The sequence below is a fragment of the Branchiostoma lanceolatum genome, chromosome 7, assembly GCF_035083965.1.
Source record: "Branchiostoma lanceolatum isolate klBraLanc5 chromosome 7, klBraLanc5.hap2, whole genome shotgun sequence".
In the NCBI taxonomy this organism is placed as follows: domain Eukaryota; kingdom Metazoa; phylum Chordata; class Leptocardii; order Amphioxiformes; family Branchiostomatidae; genus Branchiostoma; species Branchiostoma lanceolatum.
The window spans coordinates 1,578,744-1,604,410 of NC_089728.1; the positions used below are offsets into that span (position 1 = coordinate 1,578,744).

The window sequence follows — 25,667 nt, forward strand, 5'->3', positions numbered from 1 at the left end:
TTGGACTTTGCCTACCGAATATATTCTATGCATTCACACCATTTTGATCCAGTTACACAAGAACACTTCATTACTTCTTACACCTGTTTAATCAAGAACAAATCTAACACAGCTGGTTTAGGATTCGAATCGTGAAGTCAACTTTTGGAGATTATGAAACAATAATACTAAATACTTGAAAACCAATTGCATGTACTAGTGAACTATTTTTGGATCAGAGTATACTGCACACATTAACAGCGAATGATATAGAATCTGATATATTTTCTCCAACATTAATTTTTACCTTCTCATACATTTTGAAGTAACGATGATAATTACTTGCTCAACATTAATTGAAAATAAGTTAATTTTACAAATAAAATCAACAATAATATTATAACTGGAAGCAACAATACTTTTTGACTCACATTAAATCGATTCTAAGAACAAGTGATATGATACTTGTTTACTTTTATGTAGGCAAGTGTTATCAGTTATTTTATGAAATTACACCATTTTGCAACACTTCTGAGTTATACTTGGTTCATATCAAAGGCCACTTTTCTCTTTTTCATTGGGTTTAGAAATATATGATTTCCAAATTTTGAAAGGCAACTACATACATTGTTCAAAATTTAGATGTGATACATTAGACATGATACAAAAGCACCTCCTGTTGAGAGTGTATAAAACTGCAGCAGACATCTTATGTATTGTGATCCTAACAATAAAAAGATACTATAGAAATAAATGTTAAAGTACAGAAGTTAAATAGATATAGCGATGTTTACTCTGTGGCATCATTGTTTATAGGAAACAATTTTGTTGCATTTTTATTTTTGTTGTTGTTGTATATTTGTATATTTTATTTTTGTTTCATTGTGGATCACTTGTTGAGTTTAGTTAGTCTTTGGTCAAAAAAGTCATCCATTGTACATTTTAGAAAGATTTCTCATCTGAAACTTATTTGGAAAGATTTAAAATCATTCTTAAGTCCATCACCTTCATAAAATCATGTCTTATAATATCATTATCTAACCAAACAATTTGTTTACTTTTTGCACATCATAAACTTAAACCTCCATCTCAAAACCTTGTGATATTTGCACTTTGTACAGTGACTTTAAGTAAGCTCTATAAAAGGCTCATGAACGTCCGCATATAAATACAAACATTGCATCTAAAATGTCTGGTCCCTGATGTCTCTCTCGAGCAATAACCCCTAACCATGGTTGCGATCCTTGTTGCTATAGTTACCACTATGTTACCATGGCGACGTCATGCTGTTGTGCTGTTGGGCATGTCGGTGACCTCTGCCATCTCGACCTTGATGTTGTTCTGCTCCTGCTGTTCCAGCAAGATGGCCGCCAGTGCCTCCTCCAGATGGAACCCCATCAAGTCCTTCCTGTGGGTCATAGGTCAGGGTCAGAGGAGTCATCATGATTCTTCGTGTTTTGGGAGTTTAGAACATTCGCCAATATGTTTTTCTACATTTTCAAAAATGTCTGCCAAGTTTATGGCAAAGCGGAAAAAACAATGTAAACTCTGATGTAATGAGTAAAAAGTGGAACTCTCTTGTCTTCATTCTTGTGACCTGTATGTACATGTAACTGTTATCCCCCTACGTAGAGCCTTGCTCGGAGCCTATACAATTTACTTTGGGTAGGCTGTGCTAAACAGGGCCGTCAGCTTTCTACTTTTATGGCCTCTAACCAGCTGTCAGCCAATCAAAGAAGTGCCTATTAAAAGTAAAGCCAATTCTCTGATTCTCTGGTTAGAAGCCCACAGAAGGAGAAACCTTAGGTTCAGCAGAGCCTTCCCAAGGTACATTGTATAGGTTATAAACAATTCTCTGCGCAGGAGAATGTTTAACTGTTAAAACTACAAGTGTGATGTCACGAATAAGCAGCAGTATCCATGAAGTGATAGCCAGAAACCTTTGCCCGGTTTATCTAGCAGAGCCTTCCATGGTACATTGTATAGGTTACAAACAATGCTCTGCGCAAGAGAATGTTTAACTGTTTAAACTATATGCGTGATGTCAGAAATAAACAGCAGTATCCATGGAGTGATAACCGAAAATTATAAGCAAAATGTTAGTGGCGGTAATACATTAGCAAATCAACCTTCCAGGTTGCGATGCATTGGTCATGAATAATTAGACTGCATCAAAAACACACAGCTTCACTCCAGCAAGGAATCAAACCAGCGATGGTCTCTAACCGAAGTTTACCAGGCGCTGGTCTCTAAGCGGAGTTTACAGACCCATAGCCACGCCACACCTGAAAGGGAGAAGGAGAGAAGCAAGGGAGGCTCAAATTACGAGGTGCGAACATGTCACATCCAGTTTTCCGCCATTTCCATGGGGACGTTGGTGGCACAGGTCACTTCCTGCAGCACACGACCCAGGCTTTCCTCCAGACGGAACCCCATCAAGTCCTTCCTGTGTCAAGGGCCAAAGGTCAAGGACAATAGGGTCATTTCCTGGGTGGTAGTGGAAACCTAAGGAACACTTTTGGTTCTGGTTTGGAATTAAACTTTGACAGGATCATAGAGTAGGTTTAAGAAATAGGACACACATCACAGGTTTTCTCCTTAGTTTTGGCTCCAGACTTCTTGGCTATCACTATAGTATAGGTGTAATGTACCATTTCTTTTTCATTTCCTGAAAAGCCGCTGCATCGTACCTTTTTTTGTTGGCGCAGTTTTGACTGTCTGACAAATACTTGTATAAGTGCGCCATAACTGTAATGTGGCATTGTCGCCTGTGGTTGCCTGATCACCCAGATAGTGTGTTCTATTCGTTGTGGGGGTTTTCGTGCCTTCAGAGATTGTGGAAAACATCTCCTCAAGATTTTTTCCATTTTCCTTCATTTAACAGAAACAACATCATCCTTGGAAGATTTGTGAACAATACCCCCAAAATAGTAGTTTTCGGGTGAAAAACACACGAACCTTGTAATGATTCCGACGACCTTGTTGGTTTCGTCCACGACCGTGAGATGTCGCAGGCCCAGTGTGCGGAAGATGATGTAGGTTCGGTGGAGCGAGAAGGTGTCACGAACAGACAACGCAGACTGGTTCACGTACGGTTGCTGCAGGAAAGACACAAGGAGAAGAAAGTTAAGATAAGAAAAGGATTTTCTACAACTCTGGTCCATTCAGGATCAATCTATGCACACAGTTCCCTCTTCATTTCTGTCATACTTTTCATGTCCAGCATGTCTAGGGTGATTCTTGTACTTGTACTTTGGTGGGTGTAACAGGCCAGGCCGATAGGTTGGATCGATTTACTCTCCAAGCAGACTTTGTCATCTTTTTTTTTGTGTTGGCTATACAAAAAAAAAGATGACAAAGTAGAAAGCCTGACAAAAACGCCTAAAAACACGTCAAAAAACAGCCCAAACCCTTCCTCTGCTTGGAGAGTAGGATCGACTCCTTCTCTTATCAATATGCATGGTGGGTTTTTTAATGTGCTCGAGGTGTGGCTGCACTGAAACATTAGCCTGGATACCAGACCTTTCACGCGATGCGATGATAAGCCCTTTTGGGCGGGGAAGACCTAGTAGTAGGGATAGAGTTGGCACCCGGGAGCGCTTGGCAGCCGAACCCTGATTTCTATCGCGCCCAGCGCGAGAGCTAATTAGTGGGCTGTGTGCTATCTGTGGCGACGGCGCGAGTTGCTTCCCCGGCCGAAGGATTAGCGCCAGGAGCGCGGTGGTCTGGCACCCAGGCTACTGAAACATAGGACCTCTGACTTAACATCCCCAAAGGACCCCTTCCAATTGCGTGCAAGCCATGAAAGCAAGAATGGCCAGGGTTCTCGACATCAGGGTCCAAGAAAAGGCTCATGCCTAGACCAGGGCGTTATAATTGCCCGTTACTAGTGTTATTCCCTGGCTTTACATACCAGGTTGACAAACTGCTGATCATACACAGGGTCGTCGCAGAACTTGGTCAGGAGGTCCTCGATCTCGTCTGTGTTGTACAGCTTGTGTATAGTCGTCTGTGGAGGAAAAAACATCGTACTCGAATCAGTCCTAGACAAAAAAATTTAGCAGATGAATATGAGAACCAAGGTATCATTCATGCTAGTGTGGTCCCAAGTAAGAAGGAGCCAAAGTCATCGTAACTCTGCCTCAATGACTTCTTCTTTTATCATCCTCAATCAATGTGAAGCATAGTGCTTTTTCAAGTAGCTGACAGTGCAATGTGGATTTGATACTACTCGCATTGTAAGCAAAGCACACAGGGTCGCCCAACTCTTACTTTGCATCTTAATTTTTGCAATCTAATTTTTCAAAATGAAGAAAAATAGCTTTACAAGGTTGAAAGTCAAGGTTGAAAGTCAGTTGAAAGTAAAGTTAACATAGCTGCTCTCTCTCTCTCTCTATCCAATTTAACGTCTTTTGTTCCCCATCATCTGGGGGTTAGACGTGCTTGCACATTGATGGGGAAGCCCCAGAACTCCTCATCAAGTGCAAGTCCTTTTTTGTAGCAAGAGTTTTTACGGCTGGATGCCCTTCCTAACGCCAACCCAAACCCTACTGCTGGGCTTAGGACATGGGAAATGTGTGTTAAGTGCCTTTCCCAAGGGCACAACGTCTGGGTGCATGTCCGGACATGTCTGGGTACTCCACTGGGTCTTATTGGTTCATAGCCGGATGCTCTGCCACTGTGCTACACAGACGCCACAATGCTGCTGCAGAGCCGGTAACTGGTCCTGACCTGTTGGTAGTCGAGCAGTGTGACCTCCGGGTCCTCTGGTGTCGGGTTTTCCTCCGTCTCAAAGACATCAGGATGGAACAGGATCACACTTAGCTCTATCCTGAAATGTACGGGGCAAGAACATCAGTCAGTACAATGCAAAACTAAATACTAGTACTTAGAACCATGCAGGAAAAAAATATTGAATTATACTGATGTGGCATAATGACCCTACACCTTGCTACGGATGTTGAAAAATATGCTGGATTCAAATTGAATGTACATGTTGCTACAGATAGTTACAAACAGTGAATCAGAGATAGCAGACTTTACCCCCTTACCCATACTATTTTGCAACCCTTCAAGTCTCACAGAAAACAGAACTGAGAATGTACGTATCGCAACACTGCAACAACACACACACACACACACACACACAAACAACACACAGACACCACATTCCATTTTCTTGGGATGTAGTAATGAACCCAATACACTATAGAACAGTTCTACAGGTGACCTCACCTTGTAATCATGCCGTAGAAAGTCTTCTCCTGCCCCTCTCTGCTGGAATGTACCACTGGGAAGCCTCCGTGGGGGGTGTCCAGGAGGAGATGCGCCAAGTTTGCCACCGACTCTCTCGTGGAGATGACGGACGGCGGGGCCGCCATCACGTCTCGCGCCATGTGGAGCTCCAGGTTCACTCTAAAGGAGATCAACAAAAGTACAGTCTTTAAGAAAAAAAACTAGCCAAAAAGTAGTGCGAGGGCTTGAAGGATGCATCTCTGATGGTGAAACAGGGTAGTAGCACTATGTGAGGCACTAGCACCTAGGAAAAACCCAAGCAAAAACCTGAGCAACCCGACCCTTGCCCCACTTCAGGGCTACTCTGTGAGTTCATAACTGAAAGGATTTGGGCAGCACACAGGGGAACGGCCCTTGGTTGTTTCCCACACATCTGATACCTGCTGCACTTGTGTTGTTATCAGCACAGCACCTGTCCTCACTGACTGCCAAGGAGGTTATCAGAATCTCCTCAAACTTCAACTTCAACTTCGTTTACCCCCAAATAACCCCGCTAGGAGGCAAAGTAGGGGGGGAGGAGGTCCCAGGCTAAGGCGGGCAGGCCTCCAGCCTGGCGCGGAAAGACTCAACGGTGGGAGCCGTAACAACCGCGCCAGGCAGGGCGTTCCACTCGGGTATGGTGCGGGGGAAGAATGAATGTTTGTAAGAGTCTATCCGGGCGTAAACATGGCACCTCAGGCTGAACAGTAACAAACGGTATGGCATTTATCTCCAAGCAGATGTTGGGATGGAAGATCGTAATGTTTTCTGACAGCCTGGCCGCTCTTAGTCTCACAGCAGGAAAGTCAGGCTTGTCGGATGTGGCAGTGAATTACATATAGACTACAGCACGGTGTATTCCGTAACACCCGAGGTACCAGCCTGACTGCGGGTAGGATTGCCCGACGGCCGGAGGGCGATGCGACCTGCGGGAGGGGTGGGACTGAGGGTGATGGGAAATACACTGTGTTGTATTTTATCTCTGTCATAACCATCCGAAAAAAACACACATTTCAATGTGAAATGCCCCAGAAGTTGAGAAAACGCGGTGTCCTCAAACAAAAGATTGTAACAACACCTGAATCCGGTGTTCGAAGCCCATGCAATACAACACAACTTTGAAGCCAGGCAGTCAGCAAATTTTAAGGGAAACAAGCAGACAAGTCTGCCAGTCCAGGTCAAGTCTCAGCCTCCCGCAAAGTGTGAGAAAGTTTTCCTTATCTCCAAACAGTTGAGGGGGTAGGCTGGGGTAATCTCTCCTGCTAAATCCTACCTGTCCACTGTAGATGACAGGAATTCACACACGCAGTAGGGGGTTCAGAAAGACTTAAGTTGGACTAGCAGGCCTGCCAACTTGCACCAGCACTGTTAATGCTTAGGTCACATTTCTAATCCGGGGCCCGGTCGGGCAGCTTGCGGGAACAAAAAATATGATATAAAAGACAACTAAAGACAAAAAACGTTAAAAATTACTCCTAACTACAAATTGTGTACTTTCTTGATATGCATTTTTTAATTTTTCGTTTTCGCTGACACCCCGGCCGGGCCCCGGATTGGGAATGTGACCTAAGCATAACAGGTGTTGTGGGACTAGTAACTGGTACGCTTCCTCCTTACCGTTGACAGTGTCTTGTCAGGTGGTTAGAATAGTTTCGTTTGTCAAAAATAATATTGCAAAGATATTCTTGGGGATGCAACTACATTTGTATCGGTGTTGCCATTTGTGCATTTGCATCAGTGTTGCCAACAGCAAAGCCTATGGGCAAGATCTACATAAGTTGAAGACAAAGGCGGGATTTTGAACATAAGCATAATGCAATGCAAGACTGTTTACATCCCTAGGAGCTACGCCCACAACAGACACAAGAGATCAGCACACTCTGTATAGGGGGTTAAGAAAGACTCAAGTTGGATATCTGCCAGCTTGCAGCAGGGACCACTGTTAACAGGTGTGGTGATGACCAATGTGTTTCCTCAGTACAGTTGGCAGGGTCTTGGCAGGTGGTTAGAATAGCCTCTTTTTTCAGTGCAAGCACTGAAACCAACAGAAACCTATGGGCTAGTTCCACATTTACAAGAAGGTAAAGGCAGGATTTAAAAAAAAAAGACTAAACATCCCACCCCCACAACAGCCACAACAGATCAGCACACTATGCTCAGATTCAGAAAGATCATCTCAGAAAGTCTTATCGACACTTAAGTGGAACTAGGAGGCCTGCCAACTTTCTGCAACAAATCAACAGGTGTGGTGGTCTTAAGTTGGACTAGGAGACTTGCCAACTTCCCAAGACAAGCAGGAAACATTGTCTGTGGTTTGTGTTGGGGGGATGGTAATATTAGAAGTGACTTATGTATTTCCTGACTAGGGACAATGAGGGATGGCAGCTGTCAACAGGCAGTATAATAAAGTTTTGTAGAATACAAGCTGTAGTATTCTTGAATAAGTGACTTACCTGCTTAACCTTCTCCCTGCTGCCTAACCCTGTATCCAAAAGAGAATTGGTAGCCAAATGGCAACTTCAGTGTGCTAAAGAATAAGGGTTAACGTTGGTCCAACAAGAAGCAGAAACCAAAGTTTTAAACACAGCCATGGACCACTGTCAGCAGTTTGAAGTTCAGCCCTGAAGCAGGAAGTTCTTACTGAGGTCATGGCTACATTGTATGTGTGGACTGATTTTTTACAATGTAGGGGATTCATAAAGTCTTAAGTTGGACTAGGAGACTTGTCAACTTCCCGAGACAAGCAGGAAACATTGTCAGTTAGTCTCTGGTTTGTGCGTGATGGTACAGAACTTACAAAAGTGACTGTCTCATTTTCTGACTAGGGATGGCAGCCTTCAACAGGCAGAAATGACTCTTTGTTTTTCTTGTGTAGAATACAAGCTGTAGTAATCATGCTCATCTCATAAAAATGAATTTTTAGATACAACCATGGACCACTGTCAGCAGTTTGCCGTTGGTGAGCGGGAGGGGGGATGTAGAAGAGACTGAACTGTTTCCTCCTCACAGCTGACAGCCTTAGCTTGGGTTTGTGGTTTAGCCCCGAAGCAGGAAGTTCTTACTGAGGTCATGGCTATGTGTTGACACTACCAACTCTAAAAGGCCTGAAAACTGACAAAATCGGGCTGAATAAGGCTTATTCATTGTTACTAGGCAGTTGAAAGGCTTAAACAGATTTACCCTGGTGTGCATTGACGTTTTGGCGAAGTGAATAAAAATTGTGCATGTCACATTTATTGTAATGCACCAGAAAAGTTTTCCTTTAGTTGATGTTGGTTAGATAACGCCTTCGTAACAGTTGATAGAAAATACCTCTGTGTGCCAAAAAATCACATGTACATCAGTACATGTATATAAAAAAATCAAGACATGTGTCTTTGTCTTGTCTAAAGCTTTCTTCAAAATCTAACATCTTCCCCCCCCCCCTCACCAGAAGTGCCTGCCTGTCCCACCAGTGACCAGGTTGCTAAAATCCAGGATTGACAGGCGCTGGTTTGTGGCCAGGGAAGCGTGGGAAGTTGTCCGGAGGAATTACAAACCTCTCCAGCTGTACTCAACACTCCAGGCAGGGCTGATGAAATCTGCTAAGACTATCACAAGACGTCTTAAGTGTACAGAGTTCTCAAGACATACTGTGCAGGGCTGTATCCAGGACCCATCCCTTTATCCTGTGATGGAAATTTGCTCGTTGGGATGGACACAAATTTCACATCGTCTGTCCACAAAATCTGAACTCCAAGAAATGAAAGGTAAATTTTTATTGGCTTCGAAGGACGGATATAACAACAAAAACTAGGGGGCCCAAACCCACACCACGTCTTCATTACACCACAAGCTATCTGCCACCAAAAAATCAAGACCATTGCACGTCCAGGTGAAGAGATACAAAAATGGAATTTCTGCTGCAGTACCAAGGTTACATACCAGGGGGCCCAAAATTGACCTTGAATTGCGGCTTTACAACACCGGCCTGCCCACATACCAAAAATCATCGTAATACATCAAGAGGTTCTTAAGTCATGCTGACTACAGTGGTCCGGAAACACAAACAAACAGACACACAGACACACCCAAAACTATATCTCCATTTTTCATGGAGATAACTAACAACATGGGCTCCCAAACAATGGGTGGGACGGAAAAAATCAAAACTGGAGACAGCCTAGGGGCAGTGTCAGTGAAATTAAGTGGCATGATAAATAATCTAAAAGAAAAAGTGTGGGACCTGTGATCTTAAATCAGAGAGGTGTATGAAATACAATTATGAATGGGGGTTTAAGATAGGGTTGAAACCTCATTTTGTTACTAAACTGCATTGCCCTCTTCTTTTGTAGTTTTTTGCCCTAGAAAAACACAAACTGATATGCCCTCTACAGTGTATAAAACATTTGACCCCTGTCCATTTTGTATTTCCTTGCAATGTGTGTATTATGTTGTAAACCCTCTTGCTGTCCAAGGCTTTGATGGAGGGAGGGCTGCTAGCTATAGGAGAGTGATTTGATGAAGCAAGTTCTGAGACGTCTCTGGGAAAAGTCTGGGGAAGTTGAGAGTCCAGGGAAAAGCCAGGAAGGGATCCGTGCAAGTGTTGATAAAGTGGGAGGTATGTTTAACACTGCCCCAGGCCACATGTTGGTCTGCTGGGGTGGAACCACTTGTAAAGGGCAGTGGGGAAGTCAGGAAATGTCACTCAACAGTTTTGATGCTTATCTTTACACAAGGTACTAACCTAGCCTGGAGTCCAGCCTTCTTAGCTTTAGTCCGCTACCCAAGCTCTGCTCCCCACCAGCTTGGGTAGTGGAGTAAAGCTAAGAAGGCTGGACTCCAGGCTAGTAATAACCTAGGATTGATGTGTTAAAAAATTTGTATTTTCCTAGAACTATCGTAGAGTGGAATGGCAGCAGATTCCACTTTCCACTGATTTTTTCTATGGAAGCATTTGGGATGGTTTGAAATCTTCTCATTGCAAAAGCTCTGCAACTACAGATTATACAAGGTTAGAATGAAGAAGCATGGAGCATCAAAGTATGGAGACATTTCTGCCCCAAGAGGCTGAAATATTTCAGTCTGGAAATTTCTGTCCTTGCCCCCTGCCAAACTCTGGAATATGCCAGGGAGGAAGTGAAGGACATATAACTTGAACAGGTGTCAGGACAGCTGCCCTGTATGCAGGATTGTTATCACTTCTGGCTCTTCCGTGATACTGTAAATGCATTTATGTTTGCGTGGTTTTTATTTTGCAGTAGGGAGAAAATGACGTGTTTGCGGTGGTCTTAAGTCCGTGTTTAGAAAAATAGTAGCTCTACAGTAAAAGGTGGGCAAAAAGTTTCGCAGTGGTTTTAAGTTTGGGCTGAAGAGTTCGCTGCAAAAACTGTGAACATAACACTACCACAAACATTTCTGCATTTACAGTACTAAAGATGAAACAGCAGACGCAAACTGGTGCGTGGGCACAGCAAAGTACTTTTACACCACAAAGGAAGCGGATGTTTTGCACTATGATGTAATGTCTGTTTAAGTCGATGAAGGTTAGACATCCAGGTAATAAGACACGCGACTAAACGAAAGACAGCGGATGCTATGTGAAACATCTGACCGTTTCCATACTTAATCCAGTTGCTTGAGTAACTGTTACCATGCGTAATGTCTGTTTTTGGGGGGCTTAACATAAATTCTTCTTTTTTTGTCAGCTGTAAATTAGCGAGTGTGCTTTTCTGCATCCTTCGTAGGATGATTGGCTAAGAGCTGAGGAAGGGGATGGCACCAAAGGTTGGTGCAGCCATGCCACCTAACAACTACTAACAGTACTGCAGGAATGTTGAAACAACTGAGAAATGGCCTATGAAAAGATTGATCGATGTATGGTTAGTCTCCCTCCTCAAAAATGACAGACTCAGAGTTGAGGAGGGGGAAGGCACCAAAGGTTGGTGCAGTCATGCCACCTAACAACTACTATCAGTACTGCAACAATGTTGAAACAACTGAGAAATGGCTCCACTTACGGTTTGTTTCCCTCATGCACGATGACCGGCTCGGAGTCCAGGAAGGGGATGCACTTGAGCTCCAGCAGGGCGTGGTACAGAGGATGGGTCACAAAGTCTCCCACCCACTTAGCAACCATGATCGACACCATGATGGGCAGGAGGAACTGCACGTCATTGGTCATCTCCATCTGTAGTCAAGGCAACAGGAAATGATGGCATTAGTGCATATTTGTAGGCCTCCCTTCATTTTTTGACAGCTTTTCTCCTTCCGTTTTTTCATTCATTCATTTATAGATGTTACCAATGTTAGAAAGCTTGGTTCTTATGCTGAAGGGGGATATGGTTGACTAATACAGATATACCAAATAATGTCAAAGCTTTGCCAGAAAAACTAAACTTTACCATAATGACAGTGAGTGACATGGTCAGGCGGGAGACTCCCCCGAAGAACGACGCAGCGCCGATCAGAGCGAAGGCGCCCGGGTCCATCCAGGCCCAGTACTCGTTAACAGACTTGTCCATCACGCCGAACATCGACACCATGGACAGGCCGATGATCCGGCCGTACAGCGCGCCAATCAACCTGGAGGGAGGAAACAAGACAATCAGAGATGGCAGACTTCACCCCCTCATGCCAAACATGGACACCTTGATCAGGCCGATGATCCGGCCATACAGGACGCCGATCAATCTGGAGGAAGGAAATCGAGACAGTCAGAGATGGCAGACTTCACCCCCTCACTCCGAACATTGACACCATGGACAGGCCGATGATCCGGCCGTACAGGGCACCTATTAATCTGGTAGAAGGAAAACAAGACAGTCAGAGATGGCAGACTTCAACCCCTTTATACATCCAGCTTTGTGACCCTTCCAATCCCATAAAAATGAAAATGTATCAAAACCTACGCACATATCAAATATCGAGACAATCCGCCCAAGCATTCTCGAGTTATGTTCTTCAAAGACACACACACACAAACACATGCAACCGAAAACATTAACCTTCTTGGCCAACGAAATTAACGAAGGAAAACAATCTTAACCAGTACACTCACACCATGGGGACCACCAGTCCACTGGAGATGGCCGACCCTGCGGTCCAGCAGGCCAGGAAGAAGTAGATGCACAGCACGGCAAACAGCGGGCCGTAGCTGAACTCGTTGTGCGTCTCTCGGGAGAAGAGATGGTGGATGGCTTCTTCTCCTGTCACGAACATCAGGGTGGCAACTGGGCAGGACAGAACATCATGTCACAATTCAATCTTTATTTGCAAACTCATGCTGGAAGGTTAATTGCCTGGGTGCCATCCAAGATTACTACTGGGCCTCAAGCGTTTGCTACCTTGAAATTTTTTTTAGGGTGGCGAGTGTAGGAGCCACGGTAGTAATAGGATGGCACCCAGGCTAGAAGTTTAATAGTGAGGAAACACAACACACAGATTCGATAACATTGATAAAAGATGTCCAGTCTATAGATGTATCTGGTGTTTCTGCGTACATTACTGGGGGTTGGCTTTTCGTTGGAGGCAGTGGCGAATAAATAGTACTCACCAAGTCATGTGTTCTATCTGCATAACGTGACGTAACAAAAATTGTAGATTCCTCATTTCTCACAAAGATAAGAGTAAGTCAGTCACACATTATGCTTCCGAATGATTTCTGACAACACTGAGAAGGGCCAGGAAAGCCCGGCTGCAACAGAACTGATGAACTCATGTAGACTTGCCCTACTCTTTCGAGTGGCTGTCAACACCAACACAGATGAACTTTCAAGCTAAAATCAAGCTACATGTCCCCAGGTGTGGCCGTACCTTGGTTTAAGTTTAACATCTTGTTGATGGAATAGAAATCTGATAAACACTTATCATAATAAAGAAATGTATTCTATTGATGAATATCTATACCATACACACAACAAAAGAGTTTGCTACTCTGGGGAGCTTTCGAGACGAACTGTCTCTTCATCAACTTGGTAGATCTTGGAGATCTCGTCTTGGAGTTCACTTGGCACGTGACTTGATGTTGATTATCAAGTGACAAGATACAGTCATAAAACTCATATACAGGCTTGAGATAGTGATGCCCCCTGTCCCTGTTTAAGAAATGTAACCTAGTTGTCAATGGGAGACAATCAGAGAAAAGTGCAGGACTAAGAATCGGACTGTCTGAAGGTGTGGCCGTACCTTGGTTGAACGTCTTGTAAGAGGTATAGAAATCTGTCTCTGGGAGAAAACCCAAGAAGTGCAGGGCTGAGAATACAGTACCTTGGTTGAAGGTCTTGTTGGTGGTGACAGAGTTGTTGCTGAACCTGGTGATGACCCCCGGGGGACAGGTGTAGAGCGAGACGTCGTTCTCTGTGTGGATGGTGTGGTTCTCAGGGGACAGGCACTCAGGACTGTGGGGAGATAGATCAATATGTTCTGAATGGAGTTTAAACTGTAAACGCCAACACAATAAATTGGACTTACCCAAATTTTCGACTGATCAGCTACAGTCTTTGTCAAGGAGTGAACAATCCACCGCTTCTGTGACGTCACGTTATGCAGATGAGACACGTGACTCGGTGAGTCGAATTTATTGTGTTGGCTTTAATTTACAGTTTAACCTCCATTCAGAATGACTTCTACCAAGTTGAACACAGATGAACTTTCAAGTGAAGATCAATATGTTGATCCACAACATTTTTCAGATTTGATAGACTGGTTTGTTCCTCAACTAGAGTTCCATGATCTAATACTAGTACCTTCGTCAAGCAATAGTTGTCTCATTAACTATGGAATGTACCTCAACAACGTTAACTTTGGCCTTTCCTTTGCTGACATTTCAAATGACATTTGGGCGGTACGTTTTCCTGCATGCTGCACACCTCACCTTATTAATGAATGAATGAATGAAGACTTTCATTGTACACATACAGACTTGGTTAAGTACAGGTCAGAACGAAAGAATAGATTGATACATCTATACATTGTCAAATTACTACATTTGTACAAGAATTATAAACTACAAGGATTCATCAATATTGCTCTCACTCATGGTAGAGATCTAAAAAATAAAGAACAACTTCACACAGTTCAGCTGCAGAACTTCCAGATTTAAAATTAAGAACACCACCTTACCTCTTAAGGTAGAGATGAATTGTAGTTCTTGACTCGAGCGTACAGTTTTTGAATGTAGTGTTGAGTTATTGTAAAAATAACTTAATCCAACAAAAATTGTATGAGCTGTTGAATGAATTTTAATGAATTTTAAGAACTGTTTTGTCTCATACCCCAATTCAGCCACGACAGGCTGCAAGGATATGTGTTTGCACTTGTTGCAAATAAACCAGTCATCATTATTATCATTATTATCACTTCACCCCGTCAGGCTAGATTTACACACAGACGACCACACATCCATTCTAAGTAATTAGCCTGTTAGATATGGGCCAGTTTCCGCCACTTGTTTTGCACGATTTTTGCTCGTCTTTCGGGCGACACATCTCACCTTACTACTCTCACTTCTACATGAAAGATGTTTTAATCTGACTAGATTTAAACGCATTACAGGTTGCCGTTATTTGCAAAGGTAAGGTGAGCTGAGTAATAGTTGTGCAAAATCACACTGGTCTTATTCTGGATGGTCTATACTACCATAAGATTACAGTATAAATATACAAGACAGCAGCCATATATAAATACTAATTTTTTAAAACTTTTATTTTGACGTGGCTGTGCACACAAGGAAAGCGAGATATTGTGCTCGCTACCTTATACACAACACTTCATACGTTACATCCCTTCTCTCGTATGTGTATCATAAAATGTAGAGTCTGACATACAGAATAAAGATATCTTATAATATAGGTTCACGATTGTGCTGAGTTACAAGAAATTACAAAAACTAGTTTTATCTCAGCTCTCAGTCCAACACAAATGCGTGCAAAACGAGCATACTACATGATTGTGTATCAGTCACAAAAGTCATACTTTACAACATGGCATAACCACAATACTAGTATTCACAGCTATGCAGGTATCGCACATTAGATACCTTTGTCTTCACTACAAGATCTGTTAGTCACAGAGGATTGGTGATTTCTGATGGACCAGGTCCATAGTCTGTTCCTACTTCACCAGGTAAACTGCAATTGTTCTCTTTATACTACATCCAGACAACATTGGAGATTTTGGTAAATGCCTACTTATCAAGTCACTAATGAATTGACACGTAGTTATGGAATAGATACAGTGTCCATATTCAGAGTTAATTTTAGCCTTCTTCGAACACAAGCTCCAGCTGTCCGGGACTTTTATGGCCCCTACCCGCGGGGATGGTCGGTTACGAGCAGCCGAGTACGGCAAGAGTTTTGTTGTTCAATTTACGGGTCCAAATTGCCGTTACCATGGTTACTACGGAAGGTCCAGATTCCCGTTTCCATGTCTGCTACGGAAGGTCCAGATTGCCGTTTCCGTGGTTACTACGGAAAAGCCGTGTGACGCCACGACGGACCTCATGCAGACGGAACCCGTAGATCACCGGGTTGACGGCGGAGTTCAGGATGATGAAGACGACCATCTTCAAGATGGAAATGCTGTCCGCGGTAAACATGGCTATCTTGATGGCAAACGGCAGCCATCCCACCAGGAACACGATGGTGATGATGACGATTGTGACGGCGGATTTCCTGTTGACGCTCGGCGGAGCGCCCACGGCGGCTTCTTGGGCAGCGATGGCGTTCACGTGCTTCCAGAGGCACCAGAAGATGCTCAGGTTGAAATAGACGATTGCTGCCATCGGGATGAAAACAAACACTAGGATGAGGACCACGTAGCTGTTCGGCAGTCCTCCTCCCAACGACAGGCATCCTTCCTCAATTCGACTTGCGCAGTGCCAACCGAAGTTGGGCAACATGGCCAGCAGCACAGACCACACCCAGACAACGGCGATGACGACCTTGCACTTGTCGTTGGTGACGTTGTTGACGTAGGTCATCCCGTGGACGATGAACCAGAAGCGCTCCGCCGTCAGGGCCAGCAGACTGTAGGCAGAGGACAGCCCGGAGAGCAAGATCAACGTGAAAAAGACGCGTGAAGTGGCGATGGAAGGGGTGGTCTTGATGTCTATGTAGTACAAAACCGAACTACCCGCAAAAAGGAAGTCTACACCGGTCAGGACGTCGCTTGCTGCCAGATTAGCCATGAGGATGTAGGCGGGCGTGTGGAGATGTTCGTGCTTGACGATGGCTGCTAGCGGGAGGCTGTTTGCCACGACTGACCAGCTGCCAAAAAATAGGGTGGCGTACACGGCGACAATGGGAGGTGAATCGGATGGAACCGTTGGATCATTTTTCAAACACGCGGAGACGTTTGAAGTGATGTTTCCTGTTACTCCGGTGATGAATTCCGTGTGGGTACAGTTCTCTAACGAACCGTTCCGCGGGAGGGTTGAATCATTGGAGAAGCCCGTTTCGTTGAAGTTGTTGTTTCTCAAGTTGAAGCCGGGGTCAGCAGCCGACGTTTTTCCAACGTAGCGAATCATAGCACAGGACACAAGCAACAGCATCCATATGTAGCGCGCCCTAAAACCCACCATTCTGTTGTGATTACAAAAAATAAGACTCGGTGTAAAAAAAGAGAGGGAGAGAGATCTCTCTCGATAAGACTGAACCAGAGTCACCAGAGATGTTGTCTTTATGGTCCTAACCATCAGCCCGGAAGTAATTCTCCACCCTACGGGCTTGTGTAATCAGCTATCATATGCCAGGGCTCGAAATTCATTTTTGGAAAAAGGTGCACTGGTGCAACCTACCCAAAAAATTAGGTGCACAGAAAGAATTTTAGGTGCACCACATAAAATAAAGTTGAATGTCAGCAAAACATATATATTTGAATCTAAAGCTCTTGAGAACTTCAATCTGTCATTCTATAGCTAGCTAATTTCAAACAAGACTAGTAGTACATCAGCTGAAGTACAACAAAAGGTTACACAGTGCTTTTTCTGACACTTACATATCAAGAATATTCTGTATACTAGTGCGCAATACTATCTTTACCCTATTGCATACAAAAATATCTAGGTGCACTGGTGCACCCACAGTCAAGAATTAGGTGCACAGCTCCAATTTTGGGTGCACACAGGTGCACATGCGCCCAGTATTTTGAGCCCTGTATGCGCTTTAACATCATGGTTCGTAAACCCGTTTGGGTAACAGGTGGAATGGTCATCGCTGAATGGTCTGTGAAACCCAAGAAGCTACATATAACGCTTTATAGCGCTGTCAGGGTAATGAGCAAAGGCCCTGCAGGTTTATTCTCAGACCAAAATAATTGCTCACTTGTGGTAGTTAGTTATAGAAATTCACATCATATTATCACGCTCGATCTGAGATCAATCTAAGCCACCCATCCCTACGTCATTGTGTTGTCTTGTGTGAAACACACAAACCTACACTAATTATCCACCGGGATTGTGCAGGGGTGATTTTGCTAACGAGACTTGCTAAATTCAAAAGCACTTATGGTGCAGAAATGATGCATTATATCATAGGGTTCTTTACTGGTTATGCCTTAACAAACAAAAAGAAAGAAAGAAAGAAAGAAACAAACAAATAGACCCACCTACTGACGATGTCGTTCTGAGAACTGTAACATGTGAAGGGACTGCAGGAAAACGCAGCAGGGAGGAACACTGAGGCCGTCACTGTCAGGGTCTGCATGGGGAAAACAACTTTTTTATATTACTTTTTTCTTCAGTATAATGTCAATTACAAACACAATTACACTGTTCATCGTGCTTGTATTTAGAGACAAGGTTGATTATCTAAGGCTATTTATTACTGTCTTTGCCAGTGCAAACACTATAGCTACGTCGTATTGTAAAGACAAATTCAAGCTGTTTGTTTTTCTTTCTTGTTGGGAACAGTTTATAAATCTACAATGTTCCAATATTTGTTTTCAATCAATTGTTTTCATGCCACTAACACAGATGAACTATTATGCTAATTTTCAAAGTTATCTACATCTTTTGTGAAGCTATGTATGGAATGTAATAAAACTCGACGGGCTGTCACATCCAAGAAGTACAAAATTCAGCAAGAGGTAATCAGACTGTAACAAATGCTTCAATTGCATCTTTCCTCAAGAAAGATGTAAATTAGCAACTCACAATGATGAGGCAGAGCTCAGAGACCCGATCTGTATCTTATAGCCAGTGTAACAGCCCTTCAGCGTAAGGCACATGGCGCAGCAGCAGCTGGTTACACTGAACGAACTGTCACAATAAACCTTTGCTAGCTGCAGGCGTTCTAGTGAGGCTGCCCTTACAGTTCTTGGTGGAAACAACTTCCACTCTAAGACGGTTCCAGGAACAAACAAATTCTTGAACATCTCATTCCTGCTTTCATGCTGAGCTTTTTTAATACTTTCTTGCTGAGTTTCAAAGTTTGAGACTCACGATGATGAGGCAGAGTTCGGAGACCCGGACCACTTTCCTCTTCCAGTCGGAGGAGAGCTTGGCGAGGATCGCGCGCCGACCGCGGACGATCTTCAGGTTACAGAAGGTGAAGAGTCCGCCCAGCAGGCCTCCGAGCACGCCCAGAACCACCGTCGGTATGAACGCCAGGATGTTCACAGGGATCTCGTTACGAACCTGCAGGGGGCAGGGTTGATTTTGACTTTATTTGGATCCATGATTAGCTTATTTCTGAAGAGAGCTTCTCATAAGCACTGTGCTTTTTTCCTGATCCTCAATAACTACTGTAATTATTGATTTGTTAACTGTAACTTAATTTTAGCTGATTTAACGGTCACTAGTCAACAGCTAAAATTTCATCATCGCGAATATTTGATCACTAATATTTGAGACAGTAACGTTTGTTCCCACCTTTAAAATTAAGTGCCGTGACCTACTCCATTTTCCCCTGACAGCTATATTTTTCTGCCGCTATATTAAAGTGATTTACAGTATGAGGAAAAGAAAAATAAATAAATAAGATTAGAACTAGTTGGCTCCATTGCACAGGATGTTTATCTTACACTTGTAGATGGATAGGTGTATTTGAATGAGTTTGGTCCCAATTACTTCAGATTGAACATAGTCAAACATGGTTCAGGTTCTAAAAAAGTTTGGGACTTTTGGGGCCAATTTTGGCCACAGTGACAGCTCAAAATCAACCCAAACTCTTCTCAGAAGCAGGAAAATACCAGATGCAAACCCTCGACCTTGGAATACAGAAGCAGGATAACTACCACCAAACCACCACACACAACAGCCTCACCTGGAACAGAATGTACTTCTCGGCCCTGAAGAGCCAAAAGCTGCCCTTGTACTGGGGAACATAACCAGTTGTGTGTAACTTGACTCAGACAAGCATACACAGACTGGGATTTGAACCCCAAACCTATGATCCTCACCTGAAACACGATGTATCAGACAACTATACACAGACTAGGATTTGAACCCCAAACCTATGAACCTTACCTGAAACAGGATGTATCAGACAACTATACACAGACTAGGATTTGAACCCCAAACCCTATGAACCTTACCTGAAACAGGATGTATTTTTCGGCTCTAAAGAGCCCAAAGCTGCCCTTGTACTGGAAACTGGTGAAGGCTGAGTTGAAAAGGTCGGTGGTGAAGGTCGCGATCATGCAGCAGAAAAATGTCTGCCAGGTCAGCTTCATGTTCCAGAAGGACGAAACCTGAAGAAAGGAAATTAGAAAATTAGAATATCAAACAAGATTGTAGACCAATACCATCCAGTACACAAATGTGCCTTTTGCAAGGGCACAGAGGAAGAAGAAGCAGTCACAACTAATCATTTCTTGCCAATTTCTAAATTAAGGTGTTAAAAGCTTTGTTCTTCTCTGGCACTATCTGGTGGAGGAACTGGCCATCATAAAATTGAGAAGAAGCTTCTTCACTAGATGGCTACAGTACTAGGAAATAGATATGGTGCAGAGGTGACAAGTCATTATTTTGGTGAAACTGTAAGATAGCCAGCTGCCCCTAGTAGTAACCCTTGAAGCCAGTGCTACACCCATGGACAATGATATAAAGGAAGGTATAAATGGTGGAAGGAAGGGATGAACGAGTGAATGGGTGCCAAAAATAGTTACTCAAGCAACTGGATAAACTTTTGAAACAGTCAGACCTTTCAGACAGCATCCGCTGTCTTTCTTCAGCAATTAAAGGGAAGAACTGGAGAACCAGGTTTTATACCAAAATTTTGAAATGATATGTTAATGAGGTGAAGACCACTTTGGATGGTTCAATGGAAGACTAAGTCAATACAAGGTTAAGTAATTAGCTCCTGTTGGTGAATGGATGAATGTGTATGGATACCTCCTCCATAGCGAACAGCAGGCCCCCGACTGGAGCTCCGAAAGCAGAGGCGACACCCGCCCCGGCGCCTGCCTGGATAAAATTCCTCCTGCAAAGAGCAACATTTGAGATCATCAAATGAAAATCATGGAAGAACTTTATTGCATGATAATTGTACATGGTACAACTATCAAACATAGTACAAAATAGAAGTATAGAATAACACTTAACACCCTAACCATATGGACAAAGAGAAGTCCTTTGCAGATGTTTAAAAAAGAAGAAAAATGATAATCAAGTCTACCTTGATGATGATTAGAAATAATCATTAAAATCTTCTTGTGACATTGTTGGCATGTGCAGTATAACTCCTACTTTGTAGTTACCCCCCTACTTTGCCCCTCGCGAGGTTATCTGGGGGGTAACTACGATGATGATGATGAAGTCAATGAAAAGTGTATGTACAAGGGTGTGGGGAGAAGAATACTACCGAACTGTCAAAATCCTACACTGTATTTGTCCCCAGTGGCTTTACCGATTTTACATGGCAGTTCAGGAGCAGATAGACGTCAGAAATACCTGCACAGTTCTAACTATACCTAAACCTATACACCGGCATCTGCAGATAATACCTCAAGGTCTGGAAAAAGAGACAGGGACAACAGTCTCACCTGTCTTCTGAGTTCCTGAACCTCTGGAAGAACGGCAGTGCAAACCCGAGAGTTCCCGACCTGAACTGGCTCAAACCGGCTCCTATCAGCCCGCTGGGGGGAGAAAAATGATAATTCATCAATGATAAAATCTGATGAACACCTGATCATGTACTAAATTACCATGGCATGACATTTTCTGACAGTTTAATGAGAGGAAATGTGGAGAAAAGTTGTGTTTCCCTTCGGCCACACTATTTCCTTGCCTTGGCTCTCGAATATCTAATGACTTCACCTAACAATTTACCAAGAGGCAAAGTATATTCATCTGAAAACTGTGTGCAACATGTTACAGTCTTTTCCCTCAAACTGTTTTCATGTTGATCATGCAGTTTAGCATTATCAATCTAAATCTAACTAAAATATCAAATCAGTGTGATTTTATAGGAGAATATAAGTTACCCCATGTGAATCTTGGGTTTCAAACATTATCATATTATCATACATGTATAGTTGTACAGGCCGACAGGGCTATCTAAGTAAAATAAAGGTTCTACTACTACTACTACTACTACTACTACTACTACTACTACATTAAATCAGAGCGGCTTCAGAAGGGAAGCAAACTTACCCCATGTGGATCATGGGTCCCTCTGGGCCCACGGGCAGCCCGCTGGCCACCGCACAGGCGCAGGACAGGAACTTCACCACAAACGTCTTCACGTTAAAGATGTGCCGCACGACCGTACCGTTCAGGAACCCAATCAGCTCCGGCATGCCAGAGCCCCCTGCTGACGGCCGAAAGTACTGCAGGGAAAAAGAAATTCTTCACGTTAAAGATGTGTTGCACGACCGTTCCATTCAGGAACCCGATCAGCTCCGGCATGCCAGAGCCCCCTGATGAGGGCCGGAAGTACTGCAGGGAAAAGAGAATGTCTTCACATTAAAGATGTGTTGCACGACTGTACTGTTCAGGAACTCGATCAGCTCTGGTATGCCAGAGCCCCCTGCTGAGGGCCGGAAGTACTGCAGGGAAAAAGACTATTAGCACTGGTACATCTTACCTTCTTCCTGCAGAAGCAGCCTTTTGGTACTAATTTTGTTTGGCCACAGGGTTAGCTAGCCAGCAGGAAGAAGATAAAATCAGATAAAAAAGCAAAATATTTTGGTAACGAAATGTATGTCTAAGCATTGACACAAGACAAAACTTATTGCCTATTTCTTTTAATAACATTTACAGGAGATATTTTGAAGAAAAAAAATGTTTATAACTTGTATCAACAACCTGTTTCATATGGCAGCATATATCTACATGTAATTTACAGTAGTACCACCTGTTCTTTCCTAGTTCGATTTGAGCCTTCCATCGTCAGGCGATACGAATACACCGTGTTGTATTCTATATATACTGTTATTATACACAATGTGTTTTTTTTTTAGTTCATGTGTTTTTGTGCATTGAGTTAATGTATTTTGGCACTGAACTGAAGTCAACAAAAATTTGAAGTTCTCACCACGACCAGCACAGACCCCACTATGACCAGCAGCAGACTGATGCCCAGGACCCAGATATAGGCCACGGCAATGTCTCCATCCTGCAAGTACAATGGGAAAGACATATATGTCTTAGTATGTGTAACATAACATCAAATCAGCCTTCTTATGGCACCCAGGCTTTAACTATACCATGTAACAAATTTAAGTGTGTCAAATTGAAAGGAACTGTTTTTTGTCAGCATATTTATACAGTTATCTGCTATTCGAAATACAACGTGAAAATCTATTTTCATATACAAAGATTTAACTTTGAGCTCAGAGATGTGGAATAGTGGTCGGACTACGCGGTTCCCATTTTCTATACTCAGTGTAAAACTATTGCTGAAGAAGTAAACTAAAAAAGAAGAAAGGTAGTCCCATAGGCTTTTTGAGGCTATAGGGACAGTGGGTTGTTATCCACAGTGTCTAGGGCACAGTATTGGAAGGCGGAGCCCATCCCTCTCCTTCCACCACCATTTACCTCCCCCCCCCCGACCGAAGTCAGGTACCTATTTTTGCACCTGGGTGAAGTGCGAAAAATCATGTAAAGTGCCTTTTCCGAGGATGCAACATCTAGGCAGGAACGACCCCATCACCTCTCAATCTCATATCTGCTAGCATAGCCACTCGATGATACAAAAGAAGAAAAAGAAAACAAAAAAACTTGACAAACCTTTATAAACTCCTCTGCCTTTTCCCACTTGTATTCTGAGATGATCTCGATAATCTGGTGAAGCAGGAAGCCCAGAAACCCCACAGTGAACCCGATCAGCCCCATCATCACCCAGCGGTCCCAGTCCAGCCTATGGGAGAACAGCATTACATCTCTGAGGCCTTCGTGGGGTTTTTGTCATCACCTAATACTAAAAATCTTAGCCACAATCAAACAGATTACCAGGCTATTTCAGAAAACAGTCAAGAACAGATTTCACTCATTCTTTCATTCACCCATTCTCAGTCACAGACAAAAGATAGAGGATGCTATCTGAAATGTCTGACTCTTTGGACAATTTCAGTCTGTGTGCAACCCTAGGTAGTTTATTGGGGATAATTTATCCAGTTGCTTTACCGGTATTTTGTATCAAACTCACCCTTTCATTCAAGCATGCAGTTTTAAAGGGCTAACGTCACTGTTGAGTTGCGCAGTGGCGTGCAAAAATTGCGAACACAAATTGGGTCCTTACACTAAACTTTTTAAACCCCTTTTTTTTCTTGAAAATTTTGGTCCATTTTGGATTCTTTTGGGCTAGAAGGAACAGGTAGGGTCTAAGCTTTCCCAGTTTGGTCAAAATTTGTATGTTTCAGTCGTTTATTTGGTGTAAGGAGATATCTTTGTGGTTTGGTTTCACATGCTCCGAGTGGACTCTTCCAGGCTGGGAGTAGGTCAAAGTTGACGGTTGTTTTCGTCTGTCAGCTGTTACGAGAGAACGAGCTGGTCAACTGTCTATTTTCTTTGCATGATTCTTAAGTAGACAGATGTGGCTTTCTGGTGCATATGAATTTTGGGGGCTTGCAATGAAGGTGAATCCTTTTCTGAGCCCTTGTTTTAGTGCTTTAAAGCATTACTGCCTATGGGCAAGTCTATCTCTTGTATCTGCCCTAAAGTCTTGAGGCCGGATGTGAGGACGGTACTAATCTATAACTACATGTAGTGTTGGCTCAGGTTTGCCTGCTGGTTGCATTTTGATAATAACTTGCCAGGTGGCGTTGCAGTATGGTGCGCAAACCCTTCTCCTGTACGTACCTGCTTGGCTGTCTCTTGATCCAGTTTTTGTAGGCGAAGCTGTGGGACGGCAGGTAGTCCAGACTGTCGAACTTCGACAGTTCCTCGCGCTCCTGTGCCGTGTAGCGGTGGTTCACGTACACGCTCTCAAACTCACGACCGCGGGCAAAGAAGCCCTCTGTTGGGGGAAAAGATTTATTTATGTATCAAAATTGCAGCAAGGCAATACAATGATCAGTCCAGGCAAGGAGGTTTAATCAGGCAGCATTGATATTTGGTGAGTGGTGCTTACATACTTACTTACTTGTACAATTCAAAAGTAAGTATCGTCGACGAAGGTTAGACATCCAGGTAATACGATACGCCAAATATATCTATATTTATTCAAATAGTTATATAACAGTTACTCAAGCAACTGGATATGGTTTTGGAAATGGTCACACGTTTCAAGTAGCATCCACTAACTTTTGTCTGTGACTGAGCAAGATTTGTCGAACAGCTGGTTTTAAGTACGAACTATGAATTGACCTGATATGCAATTAAAGAGGAGACAATTTTAGTAAGTGTCATAGACTTGATAGGGTGGGTGTGTGTGTGTCATAATTTGCCAGTAATACTTAAAGTGTTTTTTCTTCTTCTTCTACTAGAGCAGAGCAGAGCAGAGCAGAGCAGAGCAGAGCAGAGCAGAGCAGAGCAGAGCAGAGCAGAGGTGACCAAAGCAAGGGGGGAGGGGCAACAGGGCGGGGTTGTGGCCTATGATTTAGAGCTTGACTTGTGCAGGGCGTCAGTCATGATCATCTTTCGCCACCCGAACCATCTTGGCAGCAGAGTTTCCTGAAATTATGAGTCGGCACAGCAAAGGCCTGTAACTAAGGTAAGAGTAGTAATGACGCTAACTAAGCTTCTCACCTGATGTGTCGGCCTGCGCCAGGTGCACGTCGTCTACAGAAGGCACCTGGGACACACTGTAGGCGTGCTTCTTCCTCCGGGACCGCACTTCCGCCATCTCCTCAGCCGTTTCTGACGTCTTAAAGGACAATAACACCGACTCTTTACCTCCTTGAGGTGCTAATGAGGTTCTCAAAGACGTGGTCTACGACTCTAAGGGTCATGCGGGAATGAAAAGGGCGGAATTTTTGGAGATTATGAGTATCAAACAATCACAAAAACTTTTCTGTGTCGACTAGTCGGCCATCTTGGATTTGGTAACGCC

General features: G+C 43.4%; 2 protein-coding genes across 4 annotated transcripts; both read right to left on the minus strand.

The window, feature by feature from the left end:
* On the minus strand, nt 1-25,655 carry LOC136438512 (chloride channel protein D-like). Of its 3 annotated transcripts, none has more exons than XM_066433322.1 (20): nt 25,364-25,655; nt 24,476-24,632; nt 23,405-23,534; nt 22,710-22,790; nt 21,827-22,002; nt 21,217-21,309; nt 20,567-20,654; nt 19,768-19,923; nt 18,674-18,868; nt 17,839-17,930; nt 13,501-13,631; nt 12,293-12,464; nt 11,637-11,817; nt 11,253-11,422; nt 5,215-5,394; nt 4,711-4,810; nt 3,893-3,988; nt 2,938-3,077; nt 2,306-2,425; nt 1,271-1,387 (listed from the first exon to the last, which is right to left on the minus strand). In XM_066433322.1, the coding sequence occupies exons 1-19, from the start codon at nt 25,458-25,460 to the stop codon at nt 2,320-2,322; spliced, it is 2,541 nt and encodes an 846-aa protein (XP_066289419.1). In that variant the 5' UTR covers nt 25,461-25,655; the 3' UTR covers nt 1,271-1,387; nt 2,306-2,319. The 3 variants fall into 3 exon arrangements, with proteins under 3 accessions (XP_066289417.1, XP_066289419.1, XP_066289418.1); XM_066433321.1 differs by having other exon boundaries at nt 1,273-1,387; nt 2,317-2,425; XM_066433320.1 differs by lacking the exon at nt 2,306-2,425 and having other exon boundaries at nt 1-1,387.
* Nucleotides 15,374-17,820, minus strand: LOC136438513 (G-protein coupled receptor 6-like). Its single transcript, XM_066433323.1, has one exon. It carries the CDS (start codon nt 16,925-16,927, stop codon nt 15,665-15,667), a length of 1,263 nt encoding a protein of 420 aa, XP_066289420.1. The 5' UTR covers nt 16,928-17,820; the 3' UTR covers nt 15,374-15,664.
* Nucleotides 25,656-25,667: the final 12 nt, after the last annotated feature.